The sequence below is a fragment of the Dendrobates tinctorius genome, unplaced genomic scaffold (genome assembly GCF_039654945.1).
Source record: "Dendrobates tinctorius isolate UK_male_01 unplaced genomic scaffold, ASM3965494v1 ptg000007l, whole genome shotgun sequence".
NCBI classification, from domain to species: Eukaryota; Metazoa; Chordata; class Amphibia; order Anura; family Dendrobatidae; genus Dendrobates; species Dendrobates tinctorius.
The window spans coordinates 62,504,431-62,521,353 of record NW_027361675.1 but is presented as its reverse complement, the minus strand read 5'-3'; the positions used below and the strand labels follow the sequence as shown (position 1 = coordinate 62,521,353).

The following is a 16,923-nucleotide window of genomic DNA, read 5'->3' as shown; positions in this document are numbered from 1 at the left end:
TACAAATCCAATCATGGCAGATGCGGAAATAGAATCAGGCATGGCTGGAGACACTGAACCGACCTCCCCCCAACTGACTGACAGCGCCGATCTGCCGCCGCCACCATCTGATGGCGCCGATCGGCAGCCGCTGTCAAAATCTGCCCCCCCGCCTTCCCTCCGGTCCCCCGCCCTCCGATCACCCCTCTCACCCTCCCCGAGGCCTCTGAACTCCCTCTGACTCTCCCGGTGTCCTGCCGTCCCAGATCATGGGCGCCATCATCTTGGAAAATGGCGGGCGCATGCGCCGTGCGCCCGCCGGGAATCTGCGATGCTGCAGATTCATTCATTTTTTTTGATCACTGTCACAGTAATCAAAATAAATAAAAAAGTAAATCACCGCCCCCCTTATCACCCCCATAGGTAGGGACGTATAATAAAATAAAGAAAATATTTTTATTTTTATTTTTCCATCAGGGTTAGGGCTAGGGTTAGGGCTAGGGCTAGGGTTAGGGCTAGGGTTAGAGTTAGGGTTAGGGTTGGAATTAGGGTTAGGGCTAGGGTTAGAATTAGGGTTAGGGTTGGAATTAGGGTTAGGGTTGGAATTAGGGTTAGGGTTGGAATTATGATTAGGGCCGGAATTAGGGTTAGGGCTGGAATTAGGGTTGGGATTAGGGTTAGGGGTGGGTTGGGGTTGGGATTACGGTTAGGCTTGTGGTTAGGGTTCGAGTTGGGATTAGGGTTAGGGGTGTGTTGGGGTTAGGGTTGTGGTTAGGGTTATAATTAGGGTAGGGATTAGGGTTAGGGGTGTGTTGGGGTTAGGGTTGGAGATAGAACTGTTTAGGCGCATTAGGGGGTCTCCAAACGTGACATGGCGCCATCATTGATCCTAGCCAATTTTGCATTCAAAAAGTTAAACAGTTCTCCCTCCAATTCGAGCCCCGATGTGCGCCCAAACAGTGGTTTACCCCCATATATGGGGTATCAGCGTACTCAGGAGAAATTGCACAACAACTTTGGGGGTCTAATTTCTCCTGGTACCCTTGGGAAAATAAAAAATTGGGGGCTAAATATTTATTTTTGTGGAAAAAAAATATTTTTTATTTTCACTGCTCTGCGTTATAAACTTCTGTGAAGCACTTGGGGGTTCAAAGTGCTCACCACACATCTAGATTAGTTCCTTGGGTGGTCTAGCTTCCAAAATGGGGTCACTTGTTGGGGGTTTCCACTGTTTAGGTACATCAGGGGCTCTGCAAACGTAAAATGACACCCGCAGACCATTCCATCAAGTCGTCATTTCAAAACGTCACTACTTCCCTTCCGAGCCCCAACCTGTGCCCAAACAGTGGTCCCCCACATATGGGGTACCAGCGTACTCAGGACAAACTGGACAACAACTTTTGGGGTTCAAATTTATCCTGTTACCCTTGTGAAAATAAAAAATAATGGGCTAAAAATCATTTTTTGAGGAAAAAATATATTTTTATTTTCACGGCTCTGCGTTATAAACTTCTGTGAAGCACCTGGGGGTTCAAAGTGCTCACTATGCATCTAGATAAGTTCCATAGGGGGTCTAGTTTCCAAAATGGGGTCATTTGTGGGGGAGCTCCAAAGTTTAGGCACACAGGGGCTCTCCAAATATGACATGGTGTCCACTAGCGATTGGAGCTAATTTTCCATTCATAAAGTCAAATGATGCTCCTTCCCTTCTGCGCACTGCCGTGTGCCCAAACAGTGGTTCCCCCCCACATATGGGGTACCAGCGTACTCAGGACAAACTGGACAACAACTTTTGGGGTCCAATTTATCCTGTTACCATTGTGAAAATAAAAAATAGCGGGCTAAAAAAACATTTTTGAGCAAAAAAAATGATTTTTTATTTTCACTGCTGTGCGTTATAAACTTCTGTGAAGCACTTGGGGGTTCAAAGTGCTCACCACACATTTAGATAAGCTCCTTGGGGGTCTAGTTTCCAAAATGGGGTCACTTTTGGGGGAATTCCAATGTTTAGGCACACAGGGGCTCTCCAAACGCGACATGGTGTCCGCTAACGATTGGAGCTAATTTTCCAATCAAAAAGTCAAATGGCGCTCCTTCCCTTCCGGACCCTGCCGTGCGCTCAATCAGTGGTTTATGACCACATATGAGGTATCGGTGTACTCAGGAGAAATTGCCCAACAAATTTTAGGATCCATTTTATCCTGTTGCCCATGTGAAAATGAAAAAACTGAGGCTAAATAAAATTTATGTGAAAAAAAAGTACTTTTTTTTACGGATGAATTTGTGAAACACCTGGGGGTTCAAAGTGCTCACTATGCATCTAGATAAGTTTCTTGAGGGGGTCTAGTCTCCAAAATGGGGTCACTTGTGGGGGAGCTCCAATGTTTAGGCGCACAGTGGCTCTCCAAACGCGACATGGCAACCGCTAAATATTCAAGCATATTTTCCATTCAAAAAGTCAAATGGCGCTCCTTCCCTTCTGAGCCCTGCCATGCGCCCAAACAGTGGTTTATGACCACATATAAGGTATCGGTGTACTCAGGAGAAATTGCCCAACAAAATTTAGGATCTATTTTATCCTGTTACCCATGTGAAAATGATAAAATTGATGCTAAAAGAAAATTTATGTTGGAAAAATTAAAATGTCCATTTTTTTCCTTCACGTTGCTCTAGTTCCTGTGAAGCACCAGAAGGGTTAATAATCTTCTTGAATGTAGTTTTGAGTAGTTTGAGAGGTGCAGTTTTTAGAATGGTGTCACTTTTGAGTATTTTCTGCCATATAGACCCCTCAAAGTAACTTCAAATGTGAGGTGGTCCCTAAAAATAATGGCTTTGTAGATTTTGTTGCAAAAATGAGAAATCACTGGTCAACTTTTAACCCTTATAACTTCCTAACAAAAAAGATTTGTTTCCAAAATTGGGCTGATGTAAAGTAGACATGTGGGAAATGTTATTTATTAGCTATTTTGTGTCAGATAACTCTTTGGTTTAAGAGAATAAAAATTCAAAATTTGAAAATTGCTAAATTTTCAAAATTTTCGCCAAATTTCCATTTTTTCACAAATAAACGCAAAAATTATCAAAATAAATTTACCACTAACATGAAGCCCAATATGTCATGAAAAAAATTCTGGGAATCGCTAGGATGCGTTGAAGCGTTCCTGATTTATTACCTCATAAAGGGACACTGGTCAGAATTGCAAAAAATGCCCAGGTCATTAAGGTCAAAATAGGCTGGGTCATGAAGGGGTTAAAGGTAATTTGGAGTATGAGGTAGAGAAAATATTGGATTCTTGTTTGGCTAGACGGAGGCTCCAGTTCTTGGTCAAATGGAAGGGTTATGGCCAGGAGGATAATTCTTGGGTCTCTGCTTCTGACATTCATGCCGAAAGATTGGTCCGTGCTTTTCACCAGGCCCATCCTGACCAGCCTGGTGGCATGGATGAGGGTTCGGTGACCCCTCCTCAAGTGGGGTACTGTTGTGAATTCTCTTTCTGGCTTCCCTCTGGTGATTACTGAAGGTAGTGGAGCTGGGCAGATTGACAGAGGGGTTGCGAGTTCTCTTTCTGGGCTCCCTCTGGTGGTTACTGGAGGTAGTGGAGCTGATCTGATTGACAGAGGTTTGCCACCCGATAATGAGGAAGACGATTGGAGATCTGGGGTCTCTGATTAGGATTTAAGACAGCTGACTCCCTCTATCTCTGCTGGTGATTTTCTTCCTGTTCCTTCTGAGGTCTGATATCTCCTGCTCTTTCCCTGCATGGTTCAGCTAAGTGGTTCATTTGCTATTCTGTTTGCATTTGATCTGGTTTTGTCTATCTCTGCTTTGTGCGGGTCAGCCAGCTCCGGCTGGGGCTGTGCTGAATCACCGCCCATATGTTACTGCATCTGCCAGTTTGTTTTGTCCCCTGTTATGTTGGTCTCTTTTTGCTTTGCTTTCAGAATATACCAGAGTGCTGATATAGTGGGGGCGAAGTCGTGCGACTTCAGTGTTTTTTGTGCATCAGACATGTTGGACTTTTTGCAGGGCTTTTTGCATGATTCCAGACAGTGTCTTTCCTTTCCTGTCCTGTCTAGTCAGTGTGGGCCTTATCGTTTGCTCAGTCTATTTTTCTGCCTGCGTTTGTGTTTTCATCTTGTCTCACCAACAATATATGTTTGGGACTATCTATTCCTTTGGGGTCTGCTCCCGCGCAGTTTAGATTTCCCCTTTTTTGCTTTAGGCTTAGTTAGCTCTCCGGCTGTGCCGAGGCATCTATGATCATCGTAGGTACGCTCCACGGCTACTGCTAGTTGTGTGGACAGGATCAGGGGTCTGCAATCCACTTAGTTACCAACCTCTCTGGTTTTTCTGTGACTTAGCCTGGGACTGTTATCCTCCTCGGTGACCCATTTATAACAGGTCCCTTCTTCCAGCAGCAATTTTAAGATCTCTCCACAGGTGGATATAGATTGGATATAGATCTGGGACTCATTACTGGACACTTCAAGACTCTCCACCCTTCGTTTACATTCATTTCTGGGTGCTTCTTGAAGTATGTTTGGGGTCATTGTCATGCTGGAAGACTCATGACCTAGGATGTACAGCCAGCTTTTTGACACGGGGCACTACAATGCGACCCAATATCCTTTGGTAATCCTCCGATTTCATGATACCTTACATGCTGTCAAGGTACCTAGTGCCAGAGGCAGCAAAACAACCACAAAACATCTTTAAACCTCCACCTTGTTTGACTGTAGGTACTGTATTCTTTTCTTTGTAGAGCTCATACTGTTTTTGGTAACCAGTAGAATTATGTGCTTTACCAAAAAGCTCTATCTTGGTCTCATCTGTCCACAATATGCTTTCTCGGATGTATTTTGGCTTAATCATGTACATTTTACTAAACTGCAGTCTAGCATTTTTACATCTGTGTCAACAGTAGGGTTTTCCTGGGTCTCCTGCCAGTGTTTCATTGAAATGGGCGTTATGGGTTGTAAATTTCTTGATTATGTTATGCACCATGGACAATGTTACATCAAAATCTCTGCAGATGGACTTGTAACCTTGAAATTGTTGATATTTTCAACAATTTTGGTTCTCACATCCTTAAACATTTCACCTCTTTCTGTTTTCCAATCTTAGTTTGGCACACACAAGCACAATGCAATGATTGAGCCCCTTTTTTTCTGGTTTTAGGTAAGTTTCAACAAGCATCACATGCTTGAAACAAAGTTGTTTACCCACAATTTTGGAAAGGTGACATTTTACTCCTGCCCATTTTGGGTGTTTTATGTGAAATTATGTCCAATTTGGGTTTTTTCCCTCTCTTCTCATTGCAAAAAATGTGCATAACAAAAACATGTGTATAACAAAACGCGTAATTGCAATAATTTTCTAGGATAAGTATTTCATTTTATGGGGCAATTTCAAGGGCGCCAATACTTTTGGCCATGACTGTGTATGACGACATGTAATTCCTGCCTTGAATAATGTTTACGATATGATTTAACTATGTCTTAAAGGTGTGTTCCAAAACTAACATTTATGTAGTTGAGAGAGAGCTGGAGAAAGAAAGCATACCCTCAGAGAGTTCTGTCATCAATCACTGTGTGAAGTAATAGACTGGCAATGGAGCAAGTTATTCAGCTGGCAATCTAAAGTCAATGCAGTCTTCCTTATAGCAGGCAAGTTGGGGCACTTATGTAGGAAGTAATCAAGTCTCTGTGTTAGCCAGACCTTGAGGTCCACAGTGAAAGAATACGGGATCAGCCAGACTGGGACACGTCAATAAGGTGGTAGCTAGTGAGAACTCCCTTATACTGTTCATAAGAGAGCAGTTAGGGTGCAGTGGGTACAGCGTAAAACACGTACCCGTTTGTCCCTGTACTAGGAAGATGGAAGACACCAGCATAACCTGTTATGCATACAGTGGGGGAAATAAGTATATGATCATTTGCTGATTTTGTAAGTTTGCCCACTGACAAAGACATGAACAGTCTATAATTTTAAGGGCAGGTTAATTTTAACATTGAGAGATAGAATATCAAAAATTACGTTGAGCGACTTTGGTCGGATCGGGTTTCGTGAAACCCGACTGAAACAAAATTTGAGTTGGATGAAACTGGTCTGACTAGGGCAAAAAATGTCAGAGTTTCGTCCAAAACCCGACCCCAATGTAAGTCAATGGGGAATAAAAGTCAGCATTGAGTGGATGAATGGCATCCGCTCAATGCTGACTTTTATTTCCCATTGACTAGCATTGGGGTCGGGTTTCGGACGAAACTCTGACTTTTTTTGCCCTAGTCAGACCAGTTTCATCCGACTCAAATTTTGTTTCAGTCGGGTTTCACGAAACCTGATCCGACCAAAGTCGCTCAACTCTAATCAAAAATAAAATCCAGAAAATTAAATTGCATAAATTATATAAATTTATTTGCATTTTGCAGTGAGAAATACTTATTTCCCCCACTGTGTATAACGTTCCTCACAAGTAATCTGTTGCCATCTAAAACCCCTATGAATGTGCCTCTGTATTATGCAGAAGGGAAAGTCAAGCAATGTTCCTGCCACGCATTGTATATATGTTTCAACCTCAGTAAACTAAACTTTTTCTTTGCAAACCTGTCTTTTTTTCTTCATCGGGAAGTTAAAGGGGTCCAGTGCTACACAAAGAACTAAACATGAATGTGTTCGTAACCGAAACACAACCGCATGCATACACCCAGGGACACCTATGTAAGGTGTTTAGGGATAGATGTCAGCCGAATTTTCCTCTATGGCTAGTTTCACACTAGCATATGAGGAGCTGCGGAGGGATGCGGACTTCCTCCGTGAAGCTCCATCGACGGCCGCACCTCCTTTGGTCAGCTGCGCCTCCATCGACATGCGGCCTGCGTACCCTATCTTTAGCATTAGGTACACAGGCCGTGCCGATGTATGCGGATGCCCCCCGCTTGTGTCATTTTGATGGTGCGGCGACTGCAACAAAATCCAACACGTTGCGTTCGGTGCAGGACGTCGCACCGTCAAAACGACGCATGCGGAGGCATCCGCATACAGCGGCACGGCCTGCATACCTAATGCTAAAGATATGGTATGCAGGCCGCATGCCGACAGAGGTGGAGCTGATCGGAGGAGGTGCAGCGGTGGGCGCACCTTCCCGGAGGTAGTCCGCATCCCTCCGCAGCTCCTCCATACGCTAGTGTGAAACTAGCCTTACATGGGTAAAGAAATCCCTTAGCAACCTTCAAAATTCTTCTGATTTCCTGTAGGTGTACTTTTCGTATATAAAATGGAGTTATATTGCAGTTCCATATTATGTGATTTAATTTGACTCAGTGTGCAGGTGCAGTAAACTGTGCTTTGCATTGACGTGACAGTCTTGATTTATCCTTAAACTACAAGCAGCATGAATCAAACACTGCTGTGCTATTGAAGTTGTGTATGGTTTACTTTAAAACACTGGTGTTTCAGATAAAACATACATTGGCATCCAACTGAGACTATGCATCTGGGTTGACTAGTCTGATGTAGGTCCCCTGGTAGCTTCTCCCTATTCTGCTCTCCAGACTGATAGGACTCTGCATAAATACACATAAAGCAGAGACCTATTATCTTAGGAGACCACTGAGCAGGTTTAGGAAGACTTACGTTCCAGGGAAATAAAATATGTAAATAGTCTTGATTTAAAATACATTTAGACTATTTATTGTAATTAACAGTATTTTTGTATTTACTTTTTTTTTTTTCAAACAGCCCTTCAAATGAAAATGCAAAATTGTAAAAGTAGTATTTCATCTTGGCACTATTATGTAACAACAAAGTTCTGTTTAAATATTCTCTCTTTCTCTGGATGCAGGAAGAAGATGCCATTCCATCATGTGACTGCTGGCTTATTGTACAAAGGGAATAACTACTTAAACCGATCACTTTCTACAGGAAGTGACAGTGAGCAGCTTGCTAACATCTCAGTGGAAGAACTAGACGGTAAGATGAAAATCAATTTTGGTTGAAAAGATTATGTTTGTTGTGTCTACTGAGATTTAAGAGATACTATATGACAGTGGTGGCGAACCTTTTAGAGACTGAATGGCCAAACTGCAATCCAAAACCCACTTATTTATGGCAAACTGCCAACACAAAGTGCCGATTTAACATGAATACTGAGGTATTAGATTAAAAAAACATTAGCAAAGAGCTGCAAGCACTGTACTCGAAGCCTGAGGCCTGTTTCACACTTCAGTCTTTTTGCCATCAGTCCTAATCCGTCAATTTGTGAAAAAACGGATCCAGTGCAGATTGTAAAAAACTGATGCACTGGATCCGTTTTTTCAATTGATCCGTCACAGCAGTCACTGCAGGAAATTTAAAGGAATAGGATTCTGGAGAGAGAGAGAGAAAGAGAGACTTTTCAGTGCCAGAACGGCTTTTGGGGTTAAATTAAAGGCATGGAAATTCTTCCGGGCATGCTCAGTTGAAAAAAACGGATTCCGTGATATTATGGACAGCGACGGATCTGTCGCCCATAGGCGTCCATTCTAGCAGACAACGGATGGCGACAGATCCGTCAATGTCAGACTTTTCGACGGAGACAAAAAAAGGTTCCAATGGATGTCTTTTCCGACCGACTGACACCTATTTTCCGACGGATCCGTCACACGATGGACGAAACGGAAGTCCACCATCACATTCCATCGCTAATGCAAGTCTATGGGGAAAAAGACGGATCCGCCAGGCAAATCCGCTGGATCCTTTTTTTTCTGCAACTCTCCATACAGTATAATGGGCACAAAAAGTCCTCCATATAGTTAAATGGCTCTACATAGTCCTCCATACAGTAAAATGGCTCTGTATAGTCCTCCATACAATGTAATAGGCCCCACATAGTGCTCCATACAGTATAATGGGCACTAGGGATGAGCGACTTTGCCTTTTTTCGGCTCGAGTCGGGTTTCATGAAACCCGACTTTCTCAAAAGTCGGGTCGAACGCAATCGGCCGATTATCGTGAAAAGTCGAAGGCCGACTGAAACACGAAACCCAATGCAAGTCAATGAGGAACCAAGGTCAGCAGTGAGTGGAGGACAGGAAACACACCTACAGTGCCCATTTTAATGCCAAAAACATCAATTCTTATTACTTAAGCTTGTCAACCTTAATTTAATTTATAATAATAGTTAGGCATTGAAAACTGGGGGTTATTTGGCTAAAGTAGTGGGGGGGGTAGGGCTGGCCACAGATTTTCGTGGGCCCTGGGCCAAAGAGCGTCACTGGGCTCCTTTAACACATGCCACAATTCATGATCCTCTGATACGGCAGAGAAATAGCAGTATAGTACAATGAAAAATACTTCACTTCTTACATCTCATGACTGATATCCATTTTAAATTCTCCAATAGCTCCAAAAACGGACAGTATATTACTTCATACAGTATTATGGCCACTGCATAGCGTGCTATACAGAGTAATGAGGCCCATATATTTCTCCATACAGAATCATTGGTCCCATATAATGTTCCATACAGTATATGATGAGCTTCACATAATGCTACAGTATATGTTCATCCCCATGGATGAAGCTCCACTGTCTTATGGGCCCAAATAATGCTCCATATATAATGGGCCCCATTTCTAATGCTCCAGTGTATAATGGGCCCTGTGAATGCTGCTACACTGTCGGATGTCCACCTTTGGAATGCTCCAGTGTAAGGTGGGCCTCGTATATCATTCTCCAGAGTATAGTGCTCTTCAAAAATTGCTGTCCCAACATTGAAAACAATTAAATAAGTCTCCTCGCTACGGAATCCGTGTACTAGTCTGGACTCCTCGTCGTCCCCATCTTCCATCTCACTGCACTTGGACTGTTTAGACAGAGGGCGTAAAGACGTGATGTCATTGCGCTCTCTGACTAGAATGTCACTGTCAGGAAACGCGGAAGACGTCACGGCGGTGGAGCAGGGAGAGGTAAGTATTTCAACTTTGCAAGTGCTGTGATCCTGAGCAAGCAGGGGGGCCCACTCGTTGGCGATGGCCCTGGCACAGGGCCCCTCATAGTACCCCGGTGTGTCTGACGGCAGGTGTGCACCCCCACCGTCAGACACTTGATTGTACTATGAGGGACCCTGTGCCAGTGCCGTTGCCCAAGAGTGGGCCCACCCACAGTGTGCAAACAGCAATGCAGCTATCAGGGAGCCTTATAATGCAGCCTAATAACCAACAGAGTTGGTGCACAAAAATATAGCCTCCCCTGTCACTACACATAAACTTTTGTGTTGTGCAGTGGAAATCGCTAACAGCAGAAGCAGTTTTTTGGTTTTTCTTCCCTGCCTAACACTCTCCCTTACTCTGAATCAGCAGCAGCAACCTCTCCCTAAAGCTAAGATCGGCCGAAGTAAGATGGCTGTCAGTGTGCGCACCCTTTTATAGCCCCTGTGACGCCACACAAAGCCAGCCAATCACTTGCATGCCCTTCTCAAAGATGGTGGTGACTGATGCCTATGTTATCGCGTTGCCCACAGTGTGCGTCCTCCATCATTGGCTGAAAAAGGGCGCTGGAAGCATAATTTGAAACGCGACTTTGACGCTCGGTTCGCCGCCCTCGTGGCCGACCTCACGCTATGGTCGGGTTTCGTTTCATGAAACCCAACTTCAGCGAAAGTCGCCGACTTTTGAATTTGACCGACCCGTTTCGCTCAACTCTAATGGGCACCACATAGTGCTGCATAAAGTGTAATGGGCCCCACAAATACTGTATGAAGCACTAACGAGGACCTACATTGCCTTCCATACAGTATAATGGCCCCACATAGTGCTCCATAAGGTATAATGGCATCACATGGTGCTCCCTATGGTATAATGGCCCCACATGATTCTCCTTACAATATAATGGCTCCTCGTGATATTCCATATGGTATAATGTCATCACATGGTGCTCCATACTGTATAATAGCCCCACATGATGCTCCATACTGAATAATGGCCCCACATGATGCTCCATACAGTATAATGGTCCCACATAGTACTCCATACAGTATAATGGACCCACATGATTCTCCATACATTATAATGGCCCCATATAGTGCTCTGTACTGTATAATGGCCCCACATAGTGCTGCATACAGTATAAGGGCCCCACATGATGCTGCATATTGAATAATGGCCTCATATGATGATCCATACAGTATAATGGCCATGCATGATGCTCCATACAGTATAATGGCCCCACATAGTGCTCTATATGGCATAAGGTGCCCCACATGATTCTCAATATTGTGTAATGGCCCCACATGATGCTCTATACTGTATAATAGCCCCACGTAGTGCTCCATACTGTATAATGGCTTCACATTAAAAAAAAAACTACTCACCTCTGCCCATTCCAATGCTGATCTGATCTCTTCATATATCACAGTCCTACCTCCTCAGCACTAGTGCCGCCGCCACTCTCCTCAGTCCACACGCCATCCCCTTGATCACTAGCGCTAAAACCCTCACCCTCCTCAGCATGGGCACAGACTGATGGGAGGATATGCAGCCTGATGGAAGAGCTCGAGGCCTGATGGAACAGCGCGCTAGTGAAGAATAGTGGCCACAGTGCTAGTGATGATTAAGATGGTGAGTGGGCTGTGGAGAGTGGTGGCGGTGCTAGAGCTGAGGAGATCGCGCGCACCCACTGGTAGGGCTCAGTGTGCCCCCTCTTGCACTTGTGCCATAGGTTCAACAACACTGCTATATGATATCTGATAGATAGATAGATAGATAGATAGATATGAGATGCAGTAGAACACAGAAGAAGAAGCTATATAAAAAACTAGAACAGCAAACAAAAATGCTAAAATACCTGGAAGCGTATTAGATAAGAAAAACAAATCACGTTGCTCTGTTCTGTTTTGCTTGGAGGAGACAGTAGTTAAAAGTTGTCAGCATCAGTGAACTGAACGTTGTGGCACACAGATGCTCATGTATCTGATAAAGTTATGTGAGGACAAGTACAATGTGCATCACAGATAATACCAAATATTAATTGCTAATATATATAAGGCTTCTTTTCATCATTCAGTTCTTTGATTTCTTGCAGTTAAACTACATAACAGATATATATGATAAAATGAAACCTGTTTTCTGACAAATAGGTTTTCCTTGCTTACCAATCATCCCTTTTTATAAAGGGAAACTAAATTTAAAGAATTCCCAAAATCACAACATAGTGATTTAATATATACATAGAATTACTCATTTGTGCCAATATAACCCATTTTTAAAGCTGCATCATGTTTTAAATATCACCCACTCTTCCCGTCTGGATATCCCCCAGGCTCTACTTACCGTTCAGATAACATTGGAAATTTCTTATAGTACTAGGGGCCCTAGTCGATACTCCACAAGTATAGTCACTCTCTCTGAGCTGGCATCCTGCCAGCAAAGTAGTGCCATGTCTAGAATGGAGCTGTTACGTAAGGCATGATGTCACAGAAAGGGGCAGAGCCTCCTTCATTACAGAGCAGAACTCACATCACGAGGCAGCATTGTCCCTGTTTGCTGGTAACAAAGAGCCATGATATATACATAGGGGACAGAAAGGAGAAACATACTGTTGGTTGGGCTGTATATAGAGGGAACAGAAAGGAATAAAATACTGCAAGATGAACTGTATGTATAGAGTACAGAAAAGAGGATATATACAGGAGATTAAGCTGTGTACTGATGGCTAAGAGGCAAGATACACTGCAGGATTGGCTCATATAGAGGCTGAGATGAGATATATATTGCAGGATGGGCTGTATGTAGAGTGAATAGTAAGGAGCAATATATTTCTGGATGGACTATGTATATAACGTACAGAAAAGAGATCTATACTGTAGGATAGGCTGTGTTTAGGGGCTGAGAGGAAATATATACTGAAAGATGGTCACTAGGTGGCTACCATAGATCCAAAACAGAGTCTGTGCCTAAAGAGCCTATTACAGAGATTTTAAGTAACATATACAGGAGATGGAGATGGTTAAATCTATGCAAGTAGGTGGAAAAATTTCAGAGAACCAAACATGATAGATTGAGCATAACCAGGATGTTACCAAACCGGAGGGTCAGGGGGCATTAACCCAACGCGTGTCGCCACATCAGTGGCTTCATCAGGGGCAGGAGTCTCTGGAATTTTTCCACCTACTTGCATAGGTTTAACCATCTCCATCTCCTGTATATGTTATTTAAAATCTCTGTAATAGGCTCTTTAGGCACAGACTCTGTTTTGGATCTATGGTAGCCACCTAGTGGCCATTTTTCTTATTAATGTATTAGTATGTGAACCTTTATCCTGCTACTGCAATTTATTTTCCTGATAAGTGGGTTATTGGAATCATTCCTCCCTCTGTTCTTGGTTTTTTTTTTCCTTATCTATTTTGATACTGCTGCCATTAACCTTTTAGTATTGGTTCACACACTTATCATCATCCTCTCCAATGTGTCCCAATCTATCACAAAATACTTCATATATTGACTTGTATGCAGGATTCTAGTAGCCACCTAGTGGCTTGTTACCACATCAGGGTGTCAGAATCAGCACTGTTGCCTTGTTAGCCATTTTCAGTTTTCTATGTAAAGTCTGCTATTGGAGGAATTTCTCCTCCCCAGGCCTTTGGGGGATCTACTCTCATATTGTGATACTTTGTTATTTAAATGGTTTAGCTTTTTCCTATGCATGTATAAGTATCTTTCTCATTGTGTTTCCTCACAATTCAGTGTCTAACCTACTATGTATAGGTTCCATATGGGTTTGACCGGATTGTGTTCAGGGGATATATAACATCTCATGGGGGCTTTTTTTTTTGTCCTGTTTTAATTGTTTTTAATTATTTGTTGGTGTGTGTGGTTTTTCTAAGACTACTTAACTAAAGAATTTTTTGATACTAATTGTATTGTTTGGTGATCCCTGGTGTATACTATGTCTCCTTTTCTTGCATATATTTGACTCTTTTTGACATACTCCAGGTCGATACACCATAGCTTATGGATATGTGATGGTGCCCTCCACCCCTCTCTTCTCCCCCAGGTAGTCGCTTAGTTACACCCCTGCAGGGTAAGTCTGGCTCATGGTGCAGTTCCACATCCACAAATGTTACAGAGCACTTTAGCAAAAATATATTCTACTAGCTGAAGAGCCTGGCGTTGCCTGGGCATAGTAACTAACTGTGGTTAGTTATAACAAATTATAATGATTATATTGCACATAAAAACCGTGCTGAGCCGTGTATCTAATCCTATTCTGTGTGATACTGACTGCTGAGCCATGTATATAATCCTATTCTGTGTGATTCTGTCTGCTGAGCCGTGTATCTAATACTATTCTGTGTGATACTGTGTACTGAGCTGCGTATCTAATCCTATCCTGTGTGATAATGTCTGCTGAGCTGTGTATCTAATCCTATCCTGTGTGATACTGACTGCTGAGCTGTGTATCTAATCCTATCCTGTGTGATACTGCCTGCTGAGCCATGTGTCTAATCCTCTCCTGTGTGATACTGGGCTCCCCCTGCAGTCTATGTCAGAGGGTGGTCTGTGTTGGAACGGTAAGTGAATTGTTTTATTTCCAGCTTTACAGAAGGATGATAACACCATAGAAATGATTTAAATAATAGGCCTAAGTTACCACAACTGTCTACAAAGAAAACTGTTGCTGATAGCAGCCAATCACAGCTCATTTTTCATCTTTTAAACAGCTCTGGGACAGCGTGGCTAGTTTTGAGTGGCGACTTTTGTGTTTCGACTTTTATGTGGCGAGGTTGGTGCATGTGTGGTGAAATGTGTGCTGAGAGTGGTATATGTGTTGAAGTACGTGGTAGTGTGTGGCGCATTTTGTGTGTGTGTTCATATCCCCATGTGTGGTGAGTATCCCATGTTAGGGCCCCACCTTAGCAACTGTATGGTATATACTCTTTGGCGCCATCGCTCTCATTCTTTAAGTCCCCCTTGTTCACATCTGGCAGCTGTCAATTTGCCTCCAAAACTTTTCCTTTCACTTTTTCCCCATTATGTAGATAGGGGCAAAATTGTTTGGTGAATTGGAACGCGCTGGGTTAAAATTTTGCCTCAGAACATAGCCTATGACAATCTTGGGGTCCAGATGTGTGACTGTGCAAAATTTTGTGGCTGTAGCTGCGACGGTGCGAATGCCAATCCCGGACATACATACATACACCCCCACATTGAGCTTTATATATTAGATATAGATAACAAAATGCAGTTTACAGCAGCTTGTATTATGCAAATGTCATAAACACTGATCCGCCATAACTCATAAATGCTCAAGCATATTTCACATTAACCGCACAGCTGGTATCCTTATGTGCTCTCAAATGCTAGGGCTCAATTTTAGTCCCAGTCTGACACTGATGTCTGCCATGGACTTTCATATACAGTACATTTATTACACTGCAGTGGTGGCCCTAGTACAGATTCAGAATTGAATAAATGACCTTAATTGTGTTAAATGTATTTTTTAGTTTCTGAGAAACTTAAAAAATATCTGGTCTTGCTATGCTATGCACAGGCCAACTTCTTTTCATCTAAATAATGAAAAGCAAAACCATTTGATCTTCAAGTTGATCTGATGTGGTTAAGCGAAGATATTTTTAGACTTTCTTTTTGTGTGCTTTGAACAAATTGCATGCATGAATTCACATTTGGAAATAATTGAATGTTGCTAAATGTGGCAAACTGTGTCAGCTAATTTTGGGGATGCAGTATTATATTGTGCTTGTAGTATTAAATTATATATTTGTGTTGAATTTCAGGCCTTTTTCTGTTCATTGACCATCAGAATGAAAATAAAAGATCCATAAAAAGCAAATTGCTAGAGCATTTTGCCAATGTATTCAGATTAAGTAATTTTGGTTTGTTAATTATTTTTCTAGGTATGAGGAATTTTGAGGAAATTTTATATGCATGATTTGGTAAAACTAGTTATAAATGAGAGAGGCAAATTAATGGAATTTTTGTGCAGTAGTAGTTACATTGTATTATAATGAAAGGGCTAATACTTAGTGATGTAATGTTCTGAACACATAAATCCACTGTAAATTGCAAATGTTAAGCAAGGTATTTTGATATACAGGTGTGGTTTTGCCCCTTCCTGATTTCCTATTCTTTTGCATGTTTGTCACACTTAAATGTTTCAGATCCCAAAACAAATTTAATTAGACAAAGATAACTAAAGTAAACACAAAATGCAGTTTTTAAATGAAGGTCTTTATTATTATAAAGGGAAAAAGAAATCCAAACCTGCAGGGCCCTGTGTGAAAAAGTGATTGCCCCCTTAAAAAATAAATGAACTGTGGTTTATCATATCTTTGGGAAGCTGAGTTCAAATTCCCTAGCCACAGGCAGGCCTGATTACTGCCACACCTGTTCTCAATCAAAAAATCACTTAAATAGGACAAAGTGAAGTAGACCCAAATGTCCTCAAAAGCTAGACATCATCTAGAGATCCAAAGAAATTCTGGAATGAAAGAAAAGCAAAGTAATTGCTAATCTATCAGTTTGGAAATGGTTAAAAAGACATTTTTGCTAGAAAACATCTTTATGATCCCCAAGCCTTTTGAGAGGCTACTCTATGGACTGACAAGGCAAACTTTGAACTTTTTGGAAGGTGTATGTTCCATTACATCTGGCGTAGAAGTAGCACAGTATTTCAGAAATACCAACAGTAAAATATGTTGGTGGTAGTGTGATGGTTTGAGGCTGTTTGGTGCTTCAGGACCTGGAAGAATTCTGTCATGCATGAATTCTGCTGTCTACCAAAAAATCCTGAAGGAGAATGTCTGGCCATCTGTTTGTGACCTCAAGCTTAAACTCATTTGAGTTTTGCAGAAGGACAATGATCCCATGATCCAAAACACATCAGTAAGTCCACCTTTGGCTTAAGAAAAACAAAATTAACACTTTGGAGTGGCCTAGTCAAAAATCTGA

The 16,923-nt window shown here is 42.3% G+C and overlaps 1 protein-coding gene across 1 annotated transcript in view; it reads left to right on the top strand.

Annotated features, from left to right (window-relative positions):
- Positions 1–7,823: 7,823 nt before the first annotated feature.
- The window catches only part of CALN1 (calneuron 1), a 529,437-nt gene continuing 520,337 nt past the window's right edge, over positions 7,824–16,923 (top strand). The window contains exon 1 of the mRNA XM_073575115.1: positions 7,824–7,948. Coding sequence (XP_073431216.1) covers positions 7,828–7,948 — 121 coding nt within the window. The 5' untranslated portion in view covers positions 7,824–7,827. The remainder of the gene's footprint in view (positions 7,949–16,923) is intronic.